The sequence below is a fragment of the Meles meles genome, chromosome 5 (assembly GCF_922984935.1).
Source record: "Meles meles chromosome 5, mMelMel3.1 paternal haplotype, whole genome shotgun sequence".
NCBI classification, from domain to species: Eukaryota; Metazoa; Chordata; class Mammalia; order Carnivora; family Mustelidae; genus Meles; species Meles meles.
In genome coordinates, this window is record NC_060070.1 from 124,335,663 (window position 1) to 124,362,152 (window position 26,490).

General features: G+C 44.5%; 3 protein-coding genes and 2 non-coding genes across 6 annotated transcripts; 4 read left to right on the top strand and 1 right to left on the bottom strand.

The window, feature by feature from the left end:
- Window positions 1–38: 38 nt before the first annotated feature.
- ATP6V1G2 (ATPase H+ transporting V1 subunit G2) lies at window positions 39–1,547 on the top strand. Its single transcript, XM_046006485.1, has 3 exons — window positions 39–364; window positions 635–735; window positions 1,242–1,547. Exons 1-3 carry the CDS (start codon window positions 187–189, stop codon window positions 1,413–1,415), a joined length of 453 nt encoding a protein of 150 aa, XP_045862441.1. The 5' UTR covers window positions 39–186; the 3' UTR covers window positions 1,416–1,547.
- Window positions 1,548–4,152: 2,605 nt separating this feature from the next.
- DDX39B (DExD-box helicase 39B) lies at window positions 4,153–15,329 on the top strand. The gene is made up of 11 exons (XM_046005504.1): window positions 4,153–4,267; window positions 5,500–5,849; window positions 6,647–6,774; window positions 7,043–7,135; window positions 9,443–9,626; window positions 10,921–11,039; window positions 13,275–13,406; window positions 14,135–14,244; window positions 14,343–14,487; window positions 14,627–14,774; window positions 15,093–15,329. The coding sequence occupies exons 2-11, from the start codon at window positions 5,639–5,641 to the stop codon at window positions 15,107–15,109; spliced, it is 1,287 nt and encodes a 428-aa protein (XP_045861460.1). The 5' UTR covers window positions 4,153–4,267; window positions 5,500–5,638; the 3' UTR covers window positions 15,110–15,329.
- Window positions 5,013–5,090, top strand: LOC123942917. Its single transcript, XR_006818540.1, has one exon. It is a non-coding gene; the product is annotated as a small nucleolar RNA SNORD83 (small nucleolar RNA).
- Window positions 9,690–9,766, top strand: LOC123942918. Its single transcript, XR_006818541.1, has one exon. It is a non-coding gene; the product is annotated as a small nucleolar RNA SNORD83 (small nucleolar RNA).
- Window positions 15,319–16,541, bottom strand: MCCD1 (mitochondrial coiled-coil domain 1). Of its 2 annotated transcripts, XM_046005506.1 has the most exons (3): window positions 16,314–16,541; window positions 15,596–15,829; window positions 15,319–15,545 (listed from the first exon to the last, which is right to left on the bottom strand). In XM_046005506.1, the coding sequence occupies exons 1-2, from the start codon at window positions 16,479–16,481 to the stop codon at window positions 15,644–15,646; spliced, it is 354 nt and encodes a 117-aa protein (XP_045861462.1). In that variant the 5' UTR covers window positions 16,482–16,541; the 3' UTR covers window positions 15,319–15,545; window positions 15,596–15,643. The 2 variants fall into 2 exon arrangements, with proteins under 2 accessions (XP_045861462.1, XP_045861461.1); XM_046005505.1 differs by having other exon boundaries at window positions 15,319–15,829.
- Between the last annotated feature and the right edge of the window lie 9,949 nt (window positions 16,542–26,490).

Sequence of the window (26,490 nt, forward strand, 5' to 3'; positions counted from 1 at the left end):
TGCTCCCAGGTGGTCCTTCTGGGTACTGCCAGTGTAGACCTGGGAGAAGAGGCCAGCCATCAGTGGGAGGATCAGTTTGGGGGAGACACCGGTGCGGAAGGCTGAGCAGAAAAGGGGAGCACTAAGACCCAGGGGTAGTGAAGGACTGCAGCAAGGAGCTGGTGGAAGAGAAGAAGTAGGCGGTGTATGTGTGTGTGTGTGTGTGTGTGTGTGTTGGGGGTGGGGGGGGGAGCCATCTGGTACCTTAGTAGCATCCAAAACATCATCAGCCATACCACAGAAATGGCCAGTCAGTCCCAGGGTATCCAGCAGCTCCTGCAAGCCGAGAAGCGGGCGGCTGAGAAGGTGGCAGATGCCAGAAAGAGTAAGTCTCCTCTACTCTCCCTTAGGAGTCTGGAAAGAAAATTGGGGGGGGGGGGCAATAAACCTTCCAGTCTCTGGGAAAATCCAAGGTTGGTGGGGAGAAAGCTGGGGCTGGGATGGCTGATTAGGAGGAAAGAAATGGGTGGGTGTTAGAATCTAGCACCTGGTTGGCTGAGAGAAGACAGAAAAACTTTCTGGAAAGCAATGACCACTACTATCATGTTTTGTGAGGGGGTCTACCCCCACCCTCTGTCCTTTCTTCTGCTTCCAGGGAAGGCCCGGCGTCTGAAGCAGGCAAAGGAGGAGGCACAGATGGAGGTGGAGCAGTACCGTAGAGAGCGAGAGCAGGAATTTCAGAGCAAGCAGCAGGCGGTGAGTTGTGGGACAGTTGAGAAGGGACCCCAGGGTGCAAGTTGGTGGGTGTATCTGATAAGGTGTGGACAGGGTGACTGTACAAGAAAATAAGGTGGTAAAGGGCTGAAGGGGACCCTTAGCAGGGGCCATGTTATTGATAAAGACGTGTGATAACGAAGAGAATCTGAGACATTTGAAAGACTTGTACAGCTTTTGGGGGGAATTGCCACCATCTATGTGGAGTATAATGTCATTTGGGGTGGAAGGTAGAGTTTTATGGTCACGTGTAGTGAGGTAGTGGGGGTTTTACAGTCTGTTTTAGGATGAAGTTGCATGTCAAATCTCAAAGGAAGGAGAATTGTGTTGCTTTCTTTGGTGTCTGGAAAGATGGGATGGGGGTGGTTTTGACAAGGGCTTTTCTTCCTGTCCTTGCTCCAGGATCTTCCTCTCCACCTGCCTGAACCCTTCTTTCTCTGTTTCTGTTTTTGCCTTTCTCTCTTCTATCCCTTTTCCAATCCCCCCAGGCCATGGGCTCCCAGGGTAACCTGTCAGCTGAGGTGGAACAGGCTACAAGACGCCAGGTGCAGGGCATGCAGAGCTCTCAGCAGAGAAACCGAGAACGCGTCCTGGCCCAACTTCTTGGCATGGTTTGCGACGTCAGGCCCCAGGTCCACCCCAACTACCAGATTGCTGTCTAGGATCCACTGTAGGGCCTGACTGTTCCCTTCCATTTCCCTTCCTCACAGAAATCCCCCAATCAAAATTACCTCCCACCATCTTCGTTGCTGCTGCTGCTTTTTTTTTTTAAAAGATTTTATTTATTTATTTGACAGAGATCACAAGTAGGCAGAGAAGCAGGCAGAGAGAGAGAGGCGGAAGCAGGCTCCCTGCTGAGCAGAGAGCCCGATGCGGGGCTCGATGCCAGGACCCTGGGATCATGACCTGAGCTGAAGGCAGAGGCTTTAGCCACTGAGACACCCAGGCGCCCCTCTTTGATGCTTCTTTCCCACTTTCTCTCCATTCCCTGGAAATTCTAGGGGCAAGATCCAATAATTCTGTGAAATTTAGAAGTTATCCTGCTCAGATCTGAATCTCCTTATTGTTCTTTAACCTTCACTGGGACCTTGTAAACTCCCAAGTCACCCTCACCCAACTCCTCTTGAAATTTGCAGCATGGAGAAGTCAGGATGTGGAAAACACTTTGATTTCAGAGCCTGGCACACTGAGGTCCCTTTCCCAACCCTGCCACTTGCTGGGACAGGACAAGCTACTTAACCTGTAGTCCAGTGTCCTCCTCTACGGGACTGAAATGATGATGACGACGTTACCTACCTTATAGGGTTGCTGCAATGATTAGGGATCACTCTGTTAAAAGCCTAGCATGGTTTTTGGCATATAGTGGCTGTGATTCAATAAATGGCTGCTTTATGGTATTATTACTACTCCCTGCCCACCTGCCAAAACCTCAACACAGCTGTTTCCTCATATTTGTCAATGGCTTTCTAATTCTATTTATTCATTCTATGAACCTAATAATTCTCTGAAGAATTAGTTCTTCCTGCCTCTTTTTCCAGAGCTTTATGATCCCTGAAAAGTAATGAAGACCTCATTTAGCCTCTCTACTGTGATTCCAGGAAGATGTTGAATTTCTTTGTCTTTTTGTCTCTAAGTTATGTATGTCTTTATTGGATTTCCCCTTTTCCGATTTCCCCAAAGACCCATCAGATGCTCACTGCTTCCTGAGACTTAAAGTGATGCTATGTTCCCTTGTATGCATGGCTTTCCTTTCTGCATCCTCAATATCCTTCCCTTTGTAACAAGGAAAAAGTGTCAATAAAAGAACTATGGGCAAATCAACTGTGTGTGGAAGCAGCTTCCTTTTACTTCAACATTTCTCATTTTCAGTCACTCTCTTGTTCTTTATTTACATATTCCCCAAATTCCCAAAAGGGCTGTTCTTTGAAACTTATTGGGAAAACAAAAGGTACTAGTGTGTTACTATTTCTCTAAAGTGAGAAACATATGTGGTTACTTGTCGGGAACCTGAGAACTATAGATGGAAACTATAGAGAAAAGCTGGTGTAGGAACAAGCACTCTTTGTCCCTTATCTTGTTTTCTTTTTCTTTCCTCTTAAAAAAAAGATTATTTATTTATTTGAGAGAGAGCAGAGCGAGAACGTTCATGGCAGGGAGGGGCAAGGGAGAGAGAGAAACTTGAGCAGGGAGCCTGATGCAGGACTGGAGCCCACAACCCTGGGATCATGAACTGAGCCAAAGGCAGACGCTTCACAGACTGCGCCACCTAGGTGCCCCCAAACTTGGAATACTTAGGGTCGGAAAAACTGCCCAGAAGGGCACCATCCTTGGAATCACTGTTATTTCTCTTGGCCACAGAAAGCACTGCCTGCTTCACCAAACGAAAAGATTTGAACCAATGAGGTAATCCACAGTGTAATTATTAACCAGACTCAAGCCTGGAGGCAGGATACAATAGAAATAAAATGTATTTGTGTCCTGGCTCTGTCACCTCACTAGCTTTGTTACTTTGGACATGTTGCTTTATTCGTTTGCTTGTTATAAAATGGGAATAAGGATACCTATTCCTTAGTGTTAAACGATTAACTGTGATAACAGATAAAGAGCCAAACGTTTGCTGTCATTTTTGACATCACACCTGACTTCTGAGGCAGTATCTAAGACTGGGGTATTAAAGTTTTCATTCAGGAAAAAATTCATCTGAACAAGGGCTGCTGGAAGCGGGGCTAAGGACATTCTGGTCGAGTTAACAATATTTGTGGGATGTTGTGTAACCCTCAAGCCCTGCCATTTATCTTTAACACTTGAGGCGTAATCTAGCCACCCCCCGTGCCCCACTCAGTGGTTTCAGGACAACTTTCTGCCTCGAATTTCCTGCCCATCAGCTTCAGGGTCCTTGGGGCATCATCTATGTGGACCAACAATATTTTGGGCAAATGCCGCTCGCCGTCGGCACCCCTGAGAAAAAGGGTAGGGTGAGGACCCAAGGGCACGCTTCAGATTCGTTCCTACCCCTCAGCTGGGGTCGGACTAGCTATAGCGCAGACGCACCCGGGTCACCTTGACTACCGGGCCAAGGACCCCGTGGGAACTCTCAGTCTGCGCCATCCTGTTCCACTGAGCGGGGCGCCCACGGAGAGGTGCCTAGAGAGAAGACCTGCCCGGCAAGAACCTAAGGGAGAGGTGAGGGACGTGGAGTAGACGAGGATAAGAGAAAAAAGGTAGCAGCGGGAGATGATGCTATTTTCCTTAATGTCTTTTGTTACTTGAAGTAGCGGAGGAGCTAGAAGTGGCTTAAAATAAAAGAAAAATCCACACAGGCATTTTCTAAAGGCAACCCCACCGCGCGCGGAACGATTGACTCTGAAAAGATCGTCTTCCGGTATCTTGCGCCTGCGCGCTTGCAGGCGAGAAGGCGGGAGGCCCGGGGATGAGGGAAGCCGAGAACCGGAAGTGAAGGCAGATTCCTTCTTTCGTCGCTGTTGCCGCCGCCATATGCGCTCGCCTTGCTCAGGTAAGCTTTGGCCTTCATTATCCGCCTCCATCTGCGTTTCTTTGCGGTCATCCTGTCCAGTGGACTCCTGATACCCGTTCCACAGGCTGTGGTCTGGTCCCTGGGGCCTAGCTGGATCATTATTTGTACTGCCTGCATTCCTTTCCACAGAGCTCTAAGAGTGTCGGGGCGGGAGGAAGAGGTAGGGCTGCTAGGGGGCCCAATCCAAGATGGTGGCCCCAGCGCCATTGTGTTCCTTTTGCTCCCTGCCCCTTTGCTGCTCTTCTTGTTTATCGGAGGCCCTGGCGATGGTGAGAGGTGGCGCTAGGTGTTCTCTGGTCCCGCGCATTTGCGGAGGGCGGGGCTCTTTTCACCTTCTCTTCTCTCTGGGTCGTCTTGATGGCCCAAGGTGGGAATAGGAGGAGAAGCCGGTTTCTGGGCCTAGTTGGACTTTTCTCATCTGGACTCACGAACTTTTGTTTGGAACATGTTCCGCATGTTTATGCACGGTGTCATTGTGTGGTTATCGGAAGGGAGTCTCACGTGAGGAGTAACGCAAGAGTGATGTGAGACTCTTTGCTACGGTTTCTCTGTTAAAGCTGGAGCGAGTGTCTCTCTCAAATAGTTCTTTCTTCTCAGTGTATGGGGAAGATATGAATACTTTTCTGGCTGAGCAATTTCTCTTACACCCCCCCATCCCCCTCAATCACACAGGGATTTCTTATGCACCAGAAGGAGGTTACTGAGGAGTGGGAGGTAGATGGCAGCCACATGATGTTTTTATTTTGAGAAGTGAGCGCTTTCTGCAATGCTGACCTTAATCTATCACCCTTGACTGATGGCTGCTTTGTTAGGGAGATTATAGGGAAAGCGCAGAGTTCTTGGAGGATCTTAAAGGACTTCTTGTTATCTTGTTCTCTCCATTCTCCATTCCCGTCTCATAGTTTGCTTTTCATTTTCTGTTTTCTTCATTAACTTTTACAGATCAGGAATTCATATGCTGGTTCTCGCCTTCCTACTTCCTGGTTTATGCTACTCTGATCCTAATCTTTTGGGAATTTGTGTCTTAACCACATCACTGGGGGCCACTGTGTTACGTTTGTTCTTGCTTTTATGTTTTGTGGTCCTCGTAGTTTTTTTTTCCCAGGTAAAGGTGTTATAGTTTAGGGAAAGTGGGAAGAGTGTGGGGATGGGAAAGAGGTGGTGAAGGCTTTGTTTGTGACTAATAAGTCTTCCATCTGTTTTTTCCCTAGCTCTTCTATCACAAACTAGGGTTTTTGTTTTTTTTTTTTTTAAACTGTTGCTCAAGCCCCCACTTTCCTTCCTTGTTTTCACTTACTCTGCGTGAACCCGTCCAGAGACCCCTCCCCTTCTCCCCCTGCCGGCCCAGTTATGGCAGAGAACGATGTGGACAATGAGCTCTTGGACTATGAAGAAGATGAGGTGGAGACAGCAGCTGGGGGAGATGGGGCTGAGGCCCCTGCCAAGAAGGATGTGAAGGGCTCCTATGTCTCCATCCACAGCTCTGGCTTTCGTGACTTCCTGCTGAAGCCAGAGTTGCTCCGGGCTATTGTCGACTGTGGCTTTGAGCATCCATCAGAAGGTAAATTTTCTTTCCGCTATTAGGCTCCCTAAGTATACAAGAAATTGGTGTGTTAAACAGTCCTTCAGGTGATACATACTTTAGGCTACATCAGGAAGTAAAGGGTCAACAATTATTTTAGCAGTAGGAAAGATTTATATAGATTGTTTTCCCGTATATGATACCTGAAAAGCAACTTAAGGGGTTTTGTTCTTGTGACTGGTTTATTCTTTTTGTTTACTTGTTTTTTTTTTTTTTTTTTTAATTTTGTCATTTAGGTTTCTAATTTTGAATGTCCAGAGAGGAGCTGGTTGGACCTTTAGTCTCTCTCTTTTGGGCCAGACCAACTCTGGTCTCTGGAAACCTTGATGGCTAATCTGAAGTGGGTGGCTTCTGGGTCAGCTAACCAAGCCCTTCAGAGTTGCTAGGTTCCGTGGTCTAAGGCGTTGCAAGCTGAGTAGGAGAAATGGCCTGGTGCAGGCACCCATGTCCTAGAATTTTACAGGTTAAGGAGGAAAGGGACAGAGTCTGGAGCACTAAAAGTGAGCTGTTGGTAGGTGCAAGAGGATTTTTTAGCAGGATGGAGGAGGGGGCACTGGAGTTGGAGGCTAAAGAAAGAAGGAACTAGGAAGGCCTGCTTTTGGGATAAATTTGATTGAGGGAGAAGAGAGAGATTGAGGGAGAAGAGAAAGGGTCTGGAAATTGGTAACCATTTAAGAAATTGAATGGTGAGAAATAGGCTTGGCATGGTGAAAAAAAAGTGGTGGAGTTATCTGGAGACTAAAGTCTAATTTTTTTTTTTTCTCCCCTACTTGTAGTCCAGCATGAGTGCATCCCTCAGGCCATTCTGGGAATGGATGTCCTGTGCCAGGCCAAGTCAGGCATGGGGAAGACAGCGGTGTTTGTGCTGGCCACACTGCAACAGCTGGAGCCAGTTACTGGACAGGTATACTTGGGGAGAGTGCTGTGGAGGACATTTTGGTTAGAAATATTTGTCTTAGCCCTATGATGCATTCAGAATTTGTTGCTAAGATGATTTCTGTCACCTTTGATGGCCATAGGGGATATTACATAGTAATGATGGGGTTAGTGGTTTAGATCTCAGAATTGAAGTCATTTATGATCTGTCAGATGTGCTTTTGTGATGGTTTGCTTCCCCAGAGGGCATAGTAAAGAGATATATTGTTTGTCTCCATTTACTCACCCGGCCCCAGGTGTCTGTGCTGGTGATGTGTCACACTCGGGAGTTGGCTTTTCAGATCAGCAAGGAGTATGAGCGCTTCTCTAAATACATGCCCAATGTCAAGGTAAGCCAGGGTAAAGAGACCTGGGAGGGTTAGATGTGGGGCTTTGAAGGCATTGAAGACTTGTAGATTAGCAGTCTTCATGTCCACAGTTTGTTAAATTACCTTTATGTGAAAGTCATGTACAGGTACTAATAGCTGGTAGGTTTCTGCAGACTTTGGTGTGCAAGAGATTTATGTTACAGGGTTCACTTTTGAATACGCGTTGTAATTTTGAGGTGTTTGCTATGTTCTAATCTTGGAGAAGCTCTAGTTTGCTTTGGTTTTTAGCAAGAGAAGGCTGGAAGCTCCAAAATAATCTCTAGTGTGTGAATTTTGAGGATTCTTTAAAATGGCAGAAAATTGAAAGATGTTTGGGGGCCCCAACAGAACAGAGTTGCGTTTTTCATATATAATCTTGGTTTTTATAGTGTGGTTCCCAAGCCCATAGTTCGGATGAAAATGCAGATTATGTGGATACCACCCCAGACCTACTGGGTATGAATATGCATTCTAACAAGATCTCCGAGTAATTGGAGTTTGAGAAGCACTGATGAGAAGCACTGATGTGTATAACTTCCTACTGTCGCTAGGATGTGGTGAACAGTGCTTTTGTTTGGATTATTGGGATTTTCTCCTGTTAATCATTACTTGATGTGTTGAGTTCCTAGCCCTAACCTAAAAATAGTTATTTTTTTTTTAAAAGAGATTTAGTTTATTTATTTGAGAGAGTGAGCACGCATGAGGCAATGGTGGGCTGAGGGAGAGGCAGACTCCCCTCTGAGCAGGGTGCCCCACATAGCGCTCAATCCCAGGATCATGACCTGAGTGGAGGTCAGATGCTTAACTGACTGAGCTAAACTAGTCTTAAATTAAACAAAAACTAGTATTAAAAGCCAAAGTAGCAATAATATCTGTGGGCTAAACTTGCTGGAGTAATGTAGAAGGCCTCGTAATGAAAAGATTTGTGTTCTCCTATTTCTCTAATCTCACTTCACAGAAGGTAATGGTTAACTCTTTTTTCCCCTTTTTCCCTAATGGTTCTGTGACACCAAGTATTAGTCGCTCTTCTCTCATTTTATCAAATTCCAGATGTTTTTTATTTTCTTCATGAAAGAGTAGTTGGTTACATTATTCTTTTGTTACATTAATTCCTTAAAAATAATTTAAATGCCATATGTGTGTGTGTTATGCATATTTTGGTTTTTACATTGTCAGATCGTTGTCCTTCTACCAGGTGGTCTTGTTACTGGTTGATTCTAAAAAGTTGAAAACCAGAGAAGTTTCCATTGTTATGATTGTTGAAACATTTGTTGTTGGGCTCATTAGTGAGCAAGGATTGCATGCACTTCCTCCTCTATAGGCCTAGCTTACTAGCTTAATGCGGCTTAAAAGAATTTTTTTTAAGAAGATTTTATTTATTTATTTATTTATTTGACAGGCAGAGATCACAAGTAGGCAGAGAGGCAGAGAGAGAGAGGAGGAAGCAGGCACCCTGCAGAGCAGAGAGCCTGATGCGGGGCTCGATCCCAGGACCCTGGGATCATGACCTGAGCTGAAGGCAGAGACTTTAACCCACTGAGCCACCCAGGTGCCCCTCCCCTTATGTTTTTAATGTGGAATAATATGTTTATGTTGAATCAGTAATTTCATAAGGTTTATGCTGAAAGGCATTTAAAAATCTGAGTTCAGAGGCTCCGGGGTGTTTGGCCAGTTGAGCATCAGACTCTTGATCTTGGTTCAGGTTTTGATTCCTGGGTTGTGAGTTCGCACCCTACATTGGGCTGTACACTGGGTGTGGAGTCTACTTCAAAAAAAGAGAAAGAAAAAGAAAAATGTGAGTTTAGTTAGGAAAAACTTGATAATCCATGAGTGTTTCGTGATACCTTGCTCTGGTGATTTCTTATCAAGTTTGTTTTTTTTTTTTTTTTTTTTTTGAAGTTTGTTTATATTTTACACCCCATGTGGGGCTCAAACTCAACCCCGAGGTCAAGAGTCAACATGTTCTACCAGCCAGATGCCCTTGCTATCCTCATTCTTAGAATGAAGTCTGGCCACAGAATCAGGGGAAGGAAGATTACTAAATTAAGTCAGAAGAAAATGCTAGTCCTGATTGCTCTGATTAGCCACTTAACTTCGGGCAAGTCACTTTTGTTTCTTAGCTTCAGTGTTTGGGCATCGTAATAAGAATTTTAGATTGGGTGATGTTTAATGTTCCTTGTAGCTTTGAAGTGTTCTAAGAATTCATTTAGATTAAAAGGATAGGAACTGTGGGGGAGATTGGACTCTTTCCTTGCTTGTGAGACACTGTTTTCTCCTGGGTTAATACAGGTCGCGGTGTTTTTTGGTGGTCTGTCTATCAAGAAGGATGAAGAGGTGCTGAAGAAGAACTGCCCGCATATTGTTGTGGGGACCCCTGGCCGCATCCTCGCCCTGGCTCGAAATAAGAGCCTCAATCTCAAACACATTAAACACTTTATCTTGGATGAATGTGATAAGATGCTTGAACAGCTCGGTGAGTGGAAACACTGGGTCGAAACGCTGGGTCGGACTAGTGGTCTGGGAGTTGCCCTTCAGAGCCAGATGATGTTTATTTGCTGCAGGAGCACTTCAGTGCCAGGACGACTCTTAATCTATCACCCATGACTGATGGCTCTGGCTTCCCTCTTGTTTTTTGTTAGGCTTTTTAAGCAACCTTGGTGATCAAAGGGAAGTGTGTTTTGTCCTTCCCTTCTGTGATGGAGGTTTTTTTTTCTTTGAGAGGAGTGACTGCTGATCTTAGACATTAGTCACAGCACTAGTCTTTCCTTTTTAGCTTCTCATTGGGGGTGTTTGGGGAGATAATAAAGAGGAAAACTCTTTCTTGCATCCCCTGCACAGCATATATCAGGATTTATAGCTGAATAGATCTTTAGACCTAAGATTAATGTGGAGAGTTTATGGGATTTTTTGTAATCCAGTATGCCACAAGAAAGGCAAATCACCTGTAAGAACCCACATTTAATACATGAGACAGGGGGCGCCTGGGTGGCTCAGTGGGTTAAAGCCTCTGCCTTCAGCTCAGGTCATGATCCCAGGGTCCTGGGATCGAGCCCCACATTGGGCTCTCTGCTTGGCTGGGAGCCTGCTTCCTCCTCTCTCTCTCTCTGCCTGCCTCTCTGCCTACTTGTAATCTCTATCTGTCAAATAAATAAATCTTTAAAAAAAAAAAAAATACATGAGACAGTGGGGGTGGGCATAGCCCCAGGGATAAGTCATTCCAGATCATCTTCAGTTGTTACAGATGGTGAGCTATAAGGTGGGCTTCAGGTAGAGGGATCTCACTTGCCTGGCTGGATAGAAAGTACCATCCAGAGGAAGCATGGAATGGACTCTGACAGCTAGAATGTAATCAGGTGTGCAGTATTTGTGAAAAGTTGGGCAAGGGGAGAAAGTAGGAGAAGGGCCTTGTAAAGCATTTTAGGCCTGTGAGCCTCTGCAGTGGGCTTCATCTCCATATCGTAATTGTGAGATTCAGGGTTTCGTTATCTTTTGGGCTGGTTAAAACAGTCATTAAAAAAACCATTGCCTGGTTAAACCAAAGCTGGAATCTGATCCCAAGTCTTTATTTCAAATTCCACTATGTTATTGCAGTGGATGTGATTTTATAGTGGTTCAAGTGAATAGAGTACCTGAGACCAGTCTTTCTGTGAAATGAATCTCGCTTACCCTTTTCCAGCAGTCTTCACCTCACTGGGGAGGCGGTCTCTGGTCTTTGTCTATGACATAATGCTGCTTTTCTCCTATGATTTTTTTCCTTTCTCTTGTAGACATGCGTCGGGATGTGCAGGAAATTTTTCGCATGACCCCCCATGAGAAGCAGGTCATGATGTTCAGTGCTACCTTGAGCAAAGAGATCCGTCCTGTCTGCCGCAAGTTCATGCAAGACGTAAATACCCTTCTACCTTCTCTCCCTCCACTCCCTGCCCACTGCCTCCTCCCCTTCCGCGCCCTCTTCCTCCAGACTCCCTTGTCCTTCAAGTGCCAAGAAGGGGGCATGTGCCCATCTGGGAGTGATGACTCCTTGAAGAGACACGCAGAGGCAGAGACAGTTAGTGTTAGGGTCTGCGCGGGCGCCAGGGAAACTCCGGAAGACTTGGTCGGGTTAACTTGAGAGCGGGTAGTGTTCGACTTTTTTTTTCACCACAGCATTTTTGAACCTCTTTCTTTTTTGGGGGAGGGCAGAATTTTCTGCCCTACTACCCAGCCATCGTCTCCTACATAGCCCTTTACAGCCACGCACCCTCAAAGTGGCATCGAGCAGACAGTTGGAGCCTTCTGCTTTCCAAAACTCATAACCTCCCGGTGGCAGGAGAGCAAGAGAGGGACAGACAGATTGCAGGGCATGTCCAGAAGAAGAGCAAACAGCACAAATGAATCCGCTCCCTCCCCACCTCCAGGGGTGGGGGCCTTTGGCACCTCAGTCCCCGATCCCTTACTCCTTCCCGTCCACACCTCCTCGCACCCATCCGGAGTCTCGGTTGATGTGAGCCGGCAGCAGAGAAGCACCGTGGAGCGGCGGGGGAAATGCAGACGGCACCCAGCGGTGGATGGCGGCAGCGGAGGCCGCGGGGAAACCTGACCAGGAAGCTGAGGACCAAACCAGCCTCTTTTTCTGTTCCCGGTTTTTTTCCTGAATCCAAGGCGTGCCGTGCTCCCCGTTTCCCCCCATATGTGTTGGGGGGAGGGGTGTCCTGAAAGGGGGGGTAGATTTTTTTTTTCTTTTTTAAAACAATTTTTTAATGCTCAGAGGAGAGGGATATGGGAAAGGTAAAGTGAGGAGCTCCACTTGGATGTGACCAGGTGGGTGTCAGGGTTTGGGGCTAGATGGGGCCTGCTGTATACACAGTGCAGTGTATTCTTTTCCCCATCTTGTACTGCTCCTTCCCATGGGGTGTTAACTGTCTTTAGCTATACTTGGGGCTAGGATTAGATTTGAAGGAGGCCATGGAATTTTTTGAAAAGCCTGCCTGTACTAGCCTGCTTTCAGGGATTGGGCTTCTGGTTTTCTCCTGTGCCACACTTCCTTTCCTAAAATCTTGGACCCTGGGTGTTCATGTTAATTTTGTCCCCAGGTTAGTGAAGAGTGCTAGGAAACTTGGACCCAGGAGTTGAGTCTTGTGTCAATTTATATATTTTTTTATGTTGCCTTCCTCCCCTTCAAGGGTTGTGTGCATGTGTGTATGTGTGCGCGCGTGCGCAGACGAATATGTGTCTGCTGCTCTGAATTTGTTTCTTAACACCATTTAATGGTACCATCCCTGTAATACTCTAGTTGTTTTGACTCTACTTCAGAGACCAGTGCCATCTAAACTATTCCCGTGTAGTCTGAGGGCAAGTTGTTACTCATCTTGAGTAGCCTTTGCTTCTTTTTCATGGCATTTTTGAGACCGTCCATTGTAGCATTCTGATCTGAAGATACCCATCCTCCTGATGCGGATCTGATTTTCTTAGCTGTTTTGTTTTAAAGATTTATTTGAGAGAAAGCACAAGCAGGTGGAGGGGCAGAGGGGGAGGGAGAAACAGACTCCCCATTGAGGAGGGAGCGTAATGAGGGGCTTGATCCAAGGACTCAGCTCATGACCTGAATTGAAGGCAGATGCTTAATCCACTGAGCCATGCAGGTGCCTCCTCATTCTCTTAGTTAAGAGAATGCTCTAATAAAGCAATCCTTGTCTTCCCCTGTATTTTTAAAACCATCTCGGAGTTAACTCTGACCTCGAGTCACTCTGTCCCACCAGTACCCAGGCGTTTAGATCACATTCTCCCTTTGGGGATCTTCTCCCATTTTCTTTCCTCTGGCACCTCCCTTTGAGGTAATGGCATCTTGCCAATGGGTGGTCCCACTGCTCCTTTTCCTTTCTGGAAAGTTCCCCTTCCCATGCCTGGTTGAGGTTGGGCAGTCTTAAAACTCGTCTCTGATAGGAAGGAAATTAGAGCTAATGTGGAAGAGACCACATTAAAATGGGGGTATTTTTGGGGGTATGGTGGGATTTTCAGTTTTCTCTTCTCCCCATCCCCCCATGGGGTGTATTGGAGATCAAGTTCCTCCACCCCCCCAGGTTTAACCCCCCCACTCTGCCCTCCTCCCGTTCCCCACCCCCTGCTCCCCCCTCCCCCCCAGCCAATGGAGATCTTCGTGGATGATGAGACGAAGCTGACGCTGCATGGGTTGCAGCAGTACTACGTGAAACTGAAGGACAACGAGAAGAACCGGAAGCTCTTTGACCTTCTCGATGTCCTTGAGTTCAATCAGGTCAGTTGTTCAAGGTCCAGTAGGTGGATGAGCACGTCTCCAACTGTAGCAGAAACCTGGTTAAGTACCCATTTATTGAGGATATGATGTGATGTGAGCGAGAATAGTGGAGAAATTGCCTTTAAATGAGAATTTAAACAAGGTGAGAGCTGCTTTTCCGTTCATGGCTGTCACAGCCATGTATTTTATAAAGAAAAAGCTCAATAAAGAAAATTCTTAGAAAATTCTTGAGGGGATTTCATAAGCTTGTAAAAATTCCAAAATATTTTGGGTTTGTTAGGTTTTTAAATGTTTCTTCTCATGCTATTTACTGAGAAGAAATGCCCCATCACTTAACCTGTTGTGTGGATTTATAGCACCAAAAACTTACTGAAATTAAGGTAGATTGCTTATATTTGTTTCTAATGGGTAGGAAAAACTACCCATAAAGTCTGGATCTTTCCAGACTTTAGTTTTATTTTTTATCACTTTCTTATTTTTACCATTAGCTACATTCTTACCTGGTAGTTTTGGTTACTACTCTCTATACCTTCTCTGCAGCATGTCTGCTCAGGAAAAATCAGAGCTGAGTAAGAAAGGCTTAAATTACATTTAGAACAGAGGAGGGAATATGTGATGGGGATTAGGAGGAATTTCTTTTAAAGAGGGGAGTTACTGAAAACTCTTCTTGTACATAATCTCTCACATATCCCACATGGACCCACATCCCCTAACTGTCACACACCCAGGTGGTGATCTTTGTGAAGTCTGTGCAGCGTTGCATTGCCCTGGCCCAGCTCCTAGTGGAGCAGAACTTCCCAGCCATTGCCATCCACCGAGGGATGCCCCAGGAGGAGAGGTGAGTCAGAGATGGAAAGATGTTTTGTGTCCTTGGGAAGGAAAAGAGACCATTGAGAGAAGGGACTCAACATATTTCTAATTTCCTTTCTCACAAAGGCTTTCTCGGTATCAGCAGTTCAAAGATTTTCAACGACGAATTCTTGTGGCTACCAACCTATTTGGCCGAGGCATGGATATTGAGCGGGTGAACATTGCTTTCAATTATGACATGCCTGAGGATTCTGACACCTACCTGCATAGGGTAAGCTCCACTTCCATGTGGGCATCCCAGTGTCCCATGTTGCTCCCTGATTTTCTGTCTTCATACCTGACAGTGTCACCCCTCCTTTTGCTAATCTTCCTACTTGAGAGTCCCAGTGCTACCCTCTGTCTCCATCCAGGTGGCCCGAGCAGGTCGGTTTGGCACTAAGGGCTTGGCCATCACGTTTGTGTCAGATGAAAATGATGCTAAGATCCTCAATGATGTGCAGGATCGCTTTGAAGTCAATATTAGTGAGCTGCCTGATGAGATAGACATTTCCTCTTACAGTGAGTATGGATCTCATGGAACTGGCTCCTCAACTCTTGAGAGTCTCCTTGTTCCCTTGTGTGTTTGTCTGAAATCTCATTACGTACCTAAAGTCTCTGGTGCATAATGGGCACTTGGCAAGTTCATGTCCCCCTGATCTTGATGCCTCTGTTGGGATGTTTAGTTGACCTGTAGGTCTTTTTCTCTTGACAGACTCTTTATCTTTCCTCACTCCCATCCTATCCTCTGCACCCACAAACTACAGACCTCTGCATGCATGGGGGCGGGTCCCTGCCTTGTCCATGTCTTGTCCTAATTGTGCCATGTTTTCTCTGCAGTTGAACAGACGCGGTAGAGGACTCACCCACCTATTTGGAATGCGACAGTCTGTCCCTGTTTAGGAGATGACAGCGGGCATAGGGTGAAGGAGACACTACTGCCACCTACCCCTGATAACCCCCACCCCCACTCCATGGCTTCCCCCTTTTGCATCACCACCACTCCTAAACCCTATTTCCGGAATTGTCTGAATTTTTTTTTTAACAAAACTAAAAAACACATGTGTCTGTGGTGTCTGTAAGTGTTCCATCCCTTTATTGGATTTGGGGTCAGGTTGGACCATGGTTGAGTGTATATTCCTATAAGGACTGTGCGCCCTGCTATGGGGCCCAGGTTAGATGACAAGGGGTCAGAGGGGAGGGTGATGTGACTAAGAATGCAGAGGCCATGACTCCTTGCTACTTCCCAATTGCTGCCCTTTGTGGAGGTGTCTTCCATTATTCTTAGTGGTCGGGGAGGGACTGGGATGTTTCTGACCCAAAGGCCCAGTGTGGGTGGTATGTAGTGTTATTTCCAGTGTTAGAAGGTAAGGTGGGAACTGGTGGGAAGTTTAGGCATCTCCTAGGCTCTCTCGGTGTCTCCTCATCTGTTCCTTCAGCTTCTGGATCTTGAGCACCAGGGCCTGGGCTTCCCAGGCCCCTTCTTGCCCTTCCAGTAGGGCCTGGTACAGCTCCAGCTGCTGCTCCAGCAATTCCTCGGCTTGAGCCAGCTCAGCTGTGGGGCGGGGCCGGGGACCCTGAGTGAGGGGGGCAGAGGGGAGGAAGCATCAGCCAGGGTAGGGGGCTGAGGATTGGGGCGGTCTGCCTCACCTTTGAATCATATATTAACATGGTCATCTGCTGTGAAGCCAAGGAAGCTTCTGTCTTAGGCATAAGCCTCTGGGGGGCAGTTTCCTGCTCAGGGGTTATAAATGGATTCCTTGTACAAGGAAGGATACAGAGGAGAGGACTGGCTGTCCCTACCCCCACTAAGAAATAATTAACTGTTAGGGGAAATTCCTGTTCAAGGACTTCATGGACTCTACAAGAAGGGAGGGCTATGGGGAAAGGGAGCCCTGAGGTCTAGAGAGGTGGGGGTGGGGAGGGTGCTGGGGATCTGGAAGTTGGAACTAGGCCAAGAGCTCTGGGGGTGGGGTGGTATCTACTTGGAGCAGGCCCCTGACACAAGATGAAAGGGAATCCTCCCCCCTACCATCTGCCCCCACACTTGCTGCCACTTACCCTTGGGGATGACCTTATCTTCCCACTGCGTGTGGAGCTGGTTTGCTCTTCTGTGCTTGCATTGGGGCTCTGGGAGCAGCACCTCCAGGAGACTTGGGGGGCCAGGGGCCAGGAAGGCAGGAGGAGGCGACGGCAGCAACATGAGAGCCAGGGCAGAGGGAGTACCATGGTCGGTGTAGCAGGGAGCTGTCTGAACTGCTTGCCACCAGGAACTGGCTCCTCTCTAGGCCTTGGCCTCGCTTCAGTGACTGGCCCTGCCCAGTGCCCTGCCCCTACCTTTCCCTCCCTCCCAACCTGGCCCCAGACAGTCTTCCTGATGTGAAAAATTTCCTGCCTGTTGAGGCAGAACTTGCTTTATTTTAAAGACGTTATTTATTGGGGGAGAGCACAAGCAATGGGGAGAGGAATTCTCTCCACTAAGCAGGAAGCAGGGCATGGAGCGCCTTCCCAGGATCCTGGAATCAAATCATGACCTGAGTTGAAGGCCGATGCTTAACCAACAGAGGCACCCAGGCGCCCAAGGCAGAACTTGGCTTTAGAACACTGGTGCCCTTCCTACTGAGTCTTAGTGGTTTTTTTTTTTTTTTTTTTTGCATTAGGTCTTTAATCATTTCAGTTCTGCAAGGTACAAGTTACATTGCTGGTGTGCAGGAAACTGGCTCAGGAGGGTTACCTTCAGGGTAAAGGTCCGCTGGCTGGTTGGTGGAAAAGTCGGGAGGATTCATGCCCTGGTCCACCTGACTTGAAAGTTCATAGCCATTGACCTGGGTCAAGTATTGATTACACCTTTATTTCCATTTTTCCCTTTTTGCTGGCCCAGAATGACATTCCTTCTTGTCTACATTTCATGTTGTAGGGGTTTAGGCACTTAACTGACTCAGCCACCCAGGTGCTGTGACTTTAAATCTGTAGTAGAACAAAAGCTCTGTTCACACACCATGCATGTGTGATGTGAGCCTTGTGTACTGGTGTTGGCCTTCTTGCAGTATGTCCTGAAATGTCCTGTGGCTGGAGGGCACTGCTACATCCCTATGGACAGAAGTGGTTCAAAAGGGAGTGGATGGTCCCAATTTTGATGATCTGGGAAAAAGTAGACCCTCAGAGAAAAGTAACTCAGAAAACAATGACTGGAGAACTCAGAAAATAAATGACTGGAGAGTGGGCAGTTGCTAACCAGTTCACTATCTTTGTGACATCACGCTGAATTTGGAGGGAAGATGATCTCTCCCATAGCATGGGAATCCAGGAACCAGGGAGGGTGATCTTCCTGGAGGTCAGTGGCTCTCAAACTTAGAGGTGGGGTTGCTGAAGTACCTTTAGATGAGGCCAAACACCCCGCATTCCCCATAGCTGATGTGTTCTCAATTTTTAATGGAAAAAGACCGAAGAACTTCAGTAGGATTTTGGGGGAAGGGCAACTTCCTCATGTTTCTCAGTGATAGGGTATGCATGATTCATATTTGACTTGCAGTATATGCATGGCTTAAAGTCTTAATTATTGGAACATAAGAGGCCCAAACTAATGTTATGGCTATGGGAAGCTATCCAGTATAAGGTTAAACAGACTACAAGCAACTAATATTGAAGCTAAACTCACCACATTAATAAATTAAAAGCAAGGTTTGTAGCTATTAAGAAATACAGCAAATGAAGCTTTAGGACAATCTAAATGATGCACTAATAAAGTATCCTTCCTGAACACTAGGCATTTCTACCATCTGCGTTTCTATTTTAGGTTATGAACTCCAAAATGGACTAACCTAATAATTTACAGTTGGTAGTCCTAAACCCTAAGTTAAATAGAGTCTATGGATTGGGGTTTTGTTCATCTGTGAGAACTGGTATAAAGGAAAGGCTGCTATTTGAGTCAGTTCAAATCTATTGAATGAGTTTTAGATCTCATAATCCTGGAAATGAAGGAATGAGGATAAGCCAGATTACCTAATTTAATGTTACTGTATGTTTTTGTTACTACTGGGCATACCATGTCTTATTTTTTTTTAAGATTTTTTAATTCATTTGAATAAGAGAGTTCATGAGGTGGGAGGAAGGGCATGGGGAAAGGGAGAAGCTGACTCCTGGATGTGGAGCTCATCCCAGGACCCTGAGATCATGACCTGGGAAGAAGACACACTTAACTGACTGACTGAGCCACCCAGGTGCCCCTCTCAGTGTCTTAATAGAGTCTCCCCTCCACCCCATCCCCCGCTCTTTTAAGAAAAGGATTTATGTCTAATAGACACTTAATCAAATGAGAGTTGGGCCTGGCTTCTGCAGGTGAAGTCTGTTTTCAGCGAGGGACAAGGAGAGGTTTATGGAGAACATCACCCATAAGGTGAAAGTGCTGCAGAGCTTCCTGAGACCAATGTGCTGATACTGCATCCTACCCAGTAAATTGGCAGGACTGAGGTGACTGACATAAATTACTGGACCCTTCATATGACACTCCTGTGGAGATGGGTACTTAGGAATATTGGAAGTCCACTGAACTTGCTGGGCACTTTTTGTTCTTGTCATAGGTGACCTTCACAGTAACCTTTCAAGAGAGTTTTCTCATTTCAGCTTTTTTTTTTTTTTTAGATTTTATTTATTTAATTGACAGAGATCACAAGTAGGCAGAGAGGCAGGCAGAGAGAGAGAAAGAGAGGAGGAAGCAGGCTCACCACCAAGCAGAGAGCCCGATGTGGGGCTTGATCCCAGGACCCTGGGATCATGACCTGAGCTGAAGGCAGAGGCTTTAATCCACTGAGCCACTCAGGTGCCCCTCACCTTTTTTTTTTTTTTTTCATGTGGATGTCCACTTGTTCTAACACAATTTGTTGAAAGACTACCTTTTCTCCATTATATGGCCTTTGCTTCCATCTAAAAAATCAACTGACTCTATTTATGTGGGTCTATTTCTGGGTTCTCTATTCTGTTCCATTAATGTACTTGTTTTCTCACCAGTACCATATACACTGTCTTCTTCTTTTTTTTTTAATTTAAGAAAGACACAAAGATAGTGACATAGAGCATAAGTGAACACAAGCTGCTAGGGAGAGAAAAGCAGGCTCCCCACTGAGCAGGGATCAAGGGCTCAATACTGGGACCCTTGGATCATGGCCTGAGCCAAAGGCAGACACTTAACTGACTGAGCCACCCAGGCTCCATACACTGTCTTGATTACTATAGCCTTATAGTAAGTCTAGAAGTCAGGTAGTATCAATCTTCTAACTCTGGGTTCTTATGGTAGACTGGTTATTCTGGGTCTTTTGCCTCTCCATATAAACTTTAGAATCACCTTGTCAATATCTACAAAATAACCTGCTGATATTTTTAATGATAGTGAGTTGAGTTTAAAGATCAAATTGGGAAGAACTGACATCTTGACATATCAAGTCTTCCTATCCATGGATATGGAATATCATTTCATTTATATAGTTCTTTGATTTCTTTCTTTTTTAATTTTTAATTTAAATTCAATTGATTAACATAACATGTATTATTAGTTTCAGAGGTAGAAGTCTTACATAATATCCAGTGCTCATAATATCAAGTACCCTCCTTAATGTCCATTACCCTGTGACCCCATCCATCCACCTCTCCCCTCCAACAACCCTCCATTTGTTTCCTATGCTTATGAGTCTCTTATGGTTTGTCTCCTTCTCTGATTTCATCTTGTTTTGTTTTTTCCTCTCTTCCCCTATGATCCTTTGTTTTGTTTCTTAAATTCTACATGTGAATGAAATCATATGATAATCATCTTTCTCTGGTTGACTTATTTTGCTTAGCACAATACCCTCTAGTTCCATCCATGTCATTGCAAACAGCAAGGTTTCATTGTTTTGAAGGCTTCTTCTTTATCCATTCATCTGTTGATAGACATCTGGGCTCTTTCCGTGGTTTGGCTATTATGGACATTGCTGCCATAAACATTGGGGTGCAGGTGCCCCTCCGGATCACTACATTTGTATCTTTGGGGTAAATATCTAGTAGTACAATTGCTGGGATGTAGGGTTGCTCTACTTTTAACTTTTTATTTTTAAGATTTTTTATTTATTTATTTGACAGAGATCACTATTAGGCAGAGAGGCAGTCAGAGAGAGGGGGAGCAGGCTCCCTGCTGAGCAGAGAGCCGGATGTAGGACTTGATCCCAGGACCCTGAGATCATGACCTGAGCCGAAGACAGAGACTCAACCCTCTGAGCCACCCAGGCGCCCCTACTTTTAACTTTTTGAGGAAACTCCATGCTGTTTTCCAGAGTGGCTGCACCAGCTCTCATTCCTACCACCAGTGTAAGAAGGTTCCCCTTTCTCCACATCCTTGCCAACATCTCTCATTTCCTGACTTATTAATTTTAGCCATTCTGACCAGTGTGAGGTGGTATCTCATTGTCGTTTTGATTTGTATTTCCTTGATGCTGAGTGATGTTGAGCATTTTTTCATGTGTCTGTTGGCCATTTGTTAATCTTCTTTGGAGAAATGTCTGTTCATGTCTTCTGCCCATTTCTTAATTGGATTTTTTGTTCTTTGGGTGTTGAGTTTGATAAGTTCCTTATAGACCTTGGATACTAGTCCTTTATCTTATAAGACATTTGCAAATATCTTCTCCCAATTTGTCAGTTGTCTTTTGGTTTTACTGACTGTTTTCTTTGCTGTGCAAAAGCCTTTGATCTTGATGAAGTCATGATAGCTTATTTTTGCCTTTGTTTCTCTTGCCTTTGGAGATGTGTCTAGCAAGAAGTTGCTGTGGCTGAGGTCAAAGAGGTTGCTGCCTGTGTTCTCATCTAGGATTTTGATGGAGTTCTGTCTCACATTTAGGTCTTTCATCCATTTTGTGTCTATTTTTGTGTATGGTGTAAGGAAACAGTCCAGTTTCATTCTTCTGCATGTGGCTGTTCAATTTTCCCAACACCACTTGGGGAAGAGACTCTCTTTTTTCCATTGGATATTCTTTACTGCCTTGTTGAAGATTAGTTGACGATAGAGTTGAGGGTCCATTTCTGGATTCTCAGTTCTGTTCCATTGATCTAAGTGTCTGTTTTTGTGCCAGTACCATACTGTCTTGATGATTACAGCTTTGTAATAGAGCTTGAAGTCTGAAATTGTGGTGCCACCAGTTTTGGTTTTCTTTTTCAACATTCCTTTGGCTATTTGAGGTCTATTCTGGTTCCATACCAATTTGGGAAGTATTTGTTCCAGCTCTGTGAAAAAAGTGGATGGTATTTTGATAGGGATTGCATTGAAGGTATGGATTCCTCTAAGTAACATAGACTTTTTTTTTTTTTTTTTTTTAGTAACATAGACTTTAACATTATTTTTTCTTCCAATCCATGAGCATGGAATGTTTTTCCATTTCTTTGTGTCTTCCTCAATTTCTTTCATGAGTGTTATAATTTTCCAGAGTATAGATCCTTTGCTTCTTTGGTTAGATTGATTTCTTTCCTCAGAGTTTTGTCAACTTTTACTTGTTCATTGCTAGTATACAGAAGGTCCCTGACTTATGATGGTTTGACTTGCAATTTTTTTATTTTAACACATTCAGTAGAAAGCATAATTCAGATTTTGAATTTTGATCTTTTCCCAGGCTAGTGATGTAATACAATACTCTCTTGAAATTCTGCAACAGTGAGCTGCAGCTCTCAGTCAGGTGTGTAATTGTGATGGTAAACAACCAATATACTTACAACTATTCTATACCCATACAACTACCATTTTTCACTTTCAGTATAGTATTCAAGAAGTTACATATTTTATTTAACACTTTTAAAAAAGTTTTTATTTATGTAAGTAATCTCAATACCAAATGGGGCTCAAACTCACAACCCTGAGATCAAGAGTCATATGCTCTTTTGACTGAGCCAGCCAAGCTCCCCTCAACACTTTATTATAAAATTGTCTCTGCAGGGCACCTGGGTGGCTCAGTGGGTTAAAGCCTCTGCTTTTGGGGCACCTGGGTGGCTCAGTGGGTTAAGCTGCTGCTTTCGGCTCAGGTCATGATCTCAGGGTCCTGGGATCGAGTCCCGCATCGGGCTCTCTGCTAACCAGGGAGCCTGCTTCTTCCTCTCTCTCTGCCTGCCTCTCTGACTACTTGTGATCTCTGTCTGTCAAATAAATAAATAAAATATTTAAAAAAATTGTGTCTGTGTAAGATAATTTTGCCCAAGTGTAAGCTAATGTAAGTGTTCTGAGTATGTTTAAGGCTGGACTTGGCTATTATGTTTGGTAGGCTAGGTGTGTTAAATGAATTTTTGGTCAAAACGACAATGAGATACCACCTCACACTGGTCAGAATGGCTAAAATTAACAAGTCAGGAAATGAGAGATGTTGGCAAGGATGTGGAGAAAGGGGAACCCTCTTACACTGCTGGTAGGAATGAGAGCTGGTGCAGCCACTCTGGAAAACAGCATGGAGGTTTCTCAAAAAGTTAAAAGTAGAGCAACCCTACAACCCAGCAATTGTACTACTAGATATCTAACCCAAAGATACAAATGTAGTGATCCGGAGGGGCACCTTCACCCCAATGTTTATGGCAGCAATGTCCACAATAGCCAAACTATGGAAAGAGCCCAGATGTCTATCAACAAATGAATGGATGAAGAAGCCATCAAAACAATGAAATCTTGCCATTTGCAATGACATGGATGGGACTAGAGGGTATTGTGCTAAGCAAAATAAGCCAACCTGAGAAAGACAATTATCATATGATTTCACTCTTATGTGGAATTTAACAAACAAAACAGAGGATCATAAGGGAAGAGTGGAAAAAATAAAATGATGAAATCAGAGAAGGAGACAAACCGTAAGAGACTCATAATCATAGGAAACAGAGGGTTGCTGGAGGGGAGAAAGGTGGAGATATGGGATAACTGGGAGATGGACACTAAAAAAGACTTAAAAGAAGGCAAAAAATGCATTTTTGACTTAACAGTATTTTCAAATTGTGATTGACTTACTGAGACATAACCCTATTGTAAGCTGAAGAAAATCACTTTTCCTCTATAGAGAAAAATGATTGACATATATTAACCTCATATTCTACAACCTTGCTATAATCATTTGTTCTTAGTTTCTTGTTGATTTTTTGGATTTTCTACATGGACAATCATGCCATCTGTCAACAAACCCAGATTTATTTCTCCCTTCCCAATCTGTATACCATTCCCCCCCCCCGCACTTTTTTCTGTTTTATTGCATTAGCTAGGACTTCTAGTAGAATGTTGGAAAGTGGTGAGAGAGGACATCCTTGCCTTGATCCTGATCTTAGTAAGAAAGCTTTTAGTTTCTCTCTATAAAGTATGATGTTAGATTTAGGTGGGTTCTTTTTGTTGTTGTTTGTTTTGTTTTTGTAGATGTTCTTTTTTTTTTTTTTTAAAGATTTTTTTTTTATTTTTATTTATTTATTTGACAGCGAGAGACAGGAGATCACAAGTAGGCAGAGAGGCAGGCAGAGAGAGAGAGAGAGAAGCAGGCTCCCCGCCGAGCAGAGAGCCCGATGTGGGACTCGATCCCAGGACCCTGAGATCATGACCTGAGCCGAAGGCAGCGGCTTAACCCACTGAGCCACCCAGGCGCCCTGTAGATGTTCTTTATCAAGTTGAAGTTCTCTGTTCCTCATTGACTCAGAGGTTTTGTTTTTGTTATTTTTTAAAATCATGAATGGGTGTCAGATTTTGTCAGATACTTTCTCTGCATCTATTGATATGATCATGTGGTTTTCCCTTTTCAGCATGTTGATATAATGGGTTATGTTAATTGATTTTAAATTGTTGGACTAGCCTGTGTACTTGGGATAAATCCCACTTAGTTGCAGTATATTGTTCTTTTTATACATTGTAGATTTGATTTGCTAATATTTTGTTGAGGATTTTTCTGTGTATGTTCATGATAGATAAGGATCTGTAGTTTTCTTTTCTTTTAAAGATTTTGTTTATTTATTTATTTGTTAGAGAGAGAGAGAGAGAGAGAGCACAGGCAGACAGAGTGGTAGGCAGAGGCAGAGGGAAAAGCAGGCTCCCTGCCGAGCAAGGAGCCCTATGTAGGACTCGATCCCAGGACGCTGGGATCATGACCTGAGCCCAAGGCAGTCGCTTAACCAACTGAGCCACCCAAGCGTCCCAAGGATCTGTAGTTTTCTTTCTTGTAATATTTTTGTTCGGTTTTGGTGCTAGGGTAATACTGGCCTCATAAAATGAGTTAAAAGTGCTCTTCTGCACCTATCTTATGGAAAAGATTGTAGAGAATTGCTATTGCTTCTTACCTAAATGTTTGGTAGAATGCACCGTTCTACCAAATGAACCCATCTGGGCCTGGTGCTTTCTGTTTTGCAATGCAACATTATCTGGGAGTATCTAATAACCCAGGGCACCTTAATGCATTAAGTTTTGCCTCCTTAGTATCCTATAATCTGTTGAGTTTCTTAGTTTTTACCTATTTTCATGACCTTGAGAGTTTTGAAGACTACTGGACACATAATTTGTAGAATGTCACTCCGTGTGGATTTATCTAATATTTTCTCATGACTAGATTGGGTAATAGATTTTAAGGAAGAATACCATAGGGGTAGAGTGCCCTTCTCATCACATCATATCAGGGGGGTGCATGATATCAACATGAACTTTAACACTCAATTAAGGTTGTTTCTGCCATGTTTCTCTACTATAAAGTAGTAACTTTGCAATTAGTAGTAGTTTTTTCTTTTCCATATTCTATTCTTTGGAAGTGAGTCACCAAGTCCAGCCCACATTCAAGGGAAGGACAATCAAGCTCCACCTCCTGGAAAGGGAATTCTCTTCATATTACTTGGAATTATTCTGTAAGGAAGATCTGTTGGTTCCTTCTCTCCCTATTTTCAAATTTATCCATCATTTATGTATTTCTGTATGAACTCAATTTTAAAAAATATTTTGGGTTATAATCCAATACTATGATTATTTTGCTGTTCATATTGTTGCAGCCCTGTTCAGAGGGAGCTTTTTCAGTTTGACTCCTGTGTCCCTTTGATATGCCCCTCTTTGGGGGAAGGTACCTTTCCTTTCTGGCATTGCAAGATATTCCAGGATCACCCTGGTTTTTTTTTTTTTTTTCCTGTCTTGGCCATAGCATTAGCTTTTTTTCTAAGGAACCCTGGTTCCGTTCATTGGAGACTGACATTTAGAGGCCGAGATCTGGGTACTGGGTGCTCATTTCACTTTTCTAAAGAGGACACAGAGGTTCCAAGAGCTGCTTAAGCTCACCCAGGCAAGTAAGTGCCTCCCATTTCAGCACCACATTAGAGTTTGTTCAGTGCAGCCTTTAGTACCTAAGGTATGATGGCCAGTTCTCCATACATGTCTTTATTTGCTAAAGCTTCTGTGTTTTCAGTCTGTAGGGGCTTAGGCATTAATAATTTAATACCCTAATATTTGGAGACTTTACTAAAAGAAAAAAAAATCATGTTTCATGAACAAGTTTCATTTACAAAATTGACCAGAATAGGCCAGAGGAAAAAGAGAGTAGAGAGGGGAAATCACTTATACTTTTCCTTCATGTAGAATAGTTCTCTGTCCCTGCTGCTCTTTCCATGTCCCTGGGCCTGGGAGAAAAACAACTTTCCCGGAGTATGAGAGAAAAATTATACGGAAACATCTTCCTTCATCACTTCCTCCACTCCTTCAGTTTCTGCTCTGGCTGTTCCTATTCTCCCTCCCCTTGAGCCTTTCTTTCCTCCAACCTCAGCAAGAGCTCAGCTTCTCACCTAGAGCTAGGTCCTCAGTGGGAAAGGAGCCATTCCTATCCCTGGAGGGCAGAAGAGGAGAGAGAGCCTGAGGCTATGATGGAAGAAACAGCAGAAATGAAAGGTTGGAGCAGGAAGGACTTTTGAATGAGAGTGAGATATGAATGATCAGAGGGTTGCTGAGGACATTCCCAGAATCTCCATTTAAGAGGGAAGTGATGGGCTTGGGGTACCAGGGCAGACAGCATGGGCTGGGGCTGGATGAGATTCACCCCCACACTTATCTCTGTTCTAATACTACCTCATCCAGGTCACATTAAGGGGTCCTTCCAACCCAGGTGCTCCATAGACAGGTAGGTATATCTCGGCTTCTCTCCATGGAGGATCTCTATAGCTGCCCAGCCCTAGTGTGTCTTGTTCTCCCCCAAGATGACTCCCCCTGAGTCCACAATCAGTTCTTTCCCTTTCTGCAGCTGGGTCA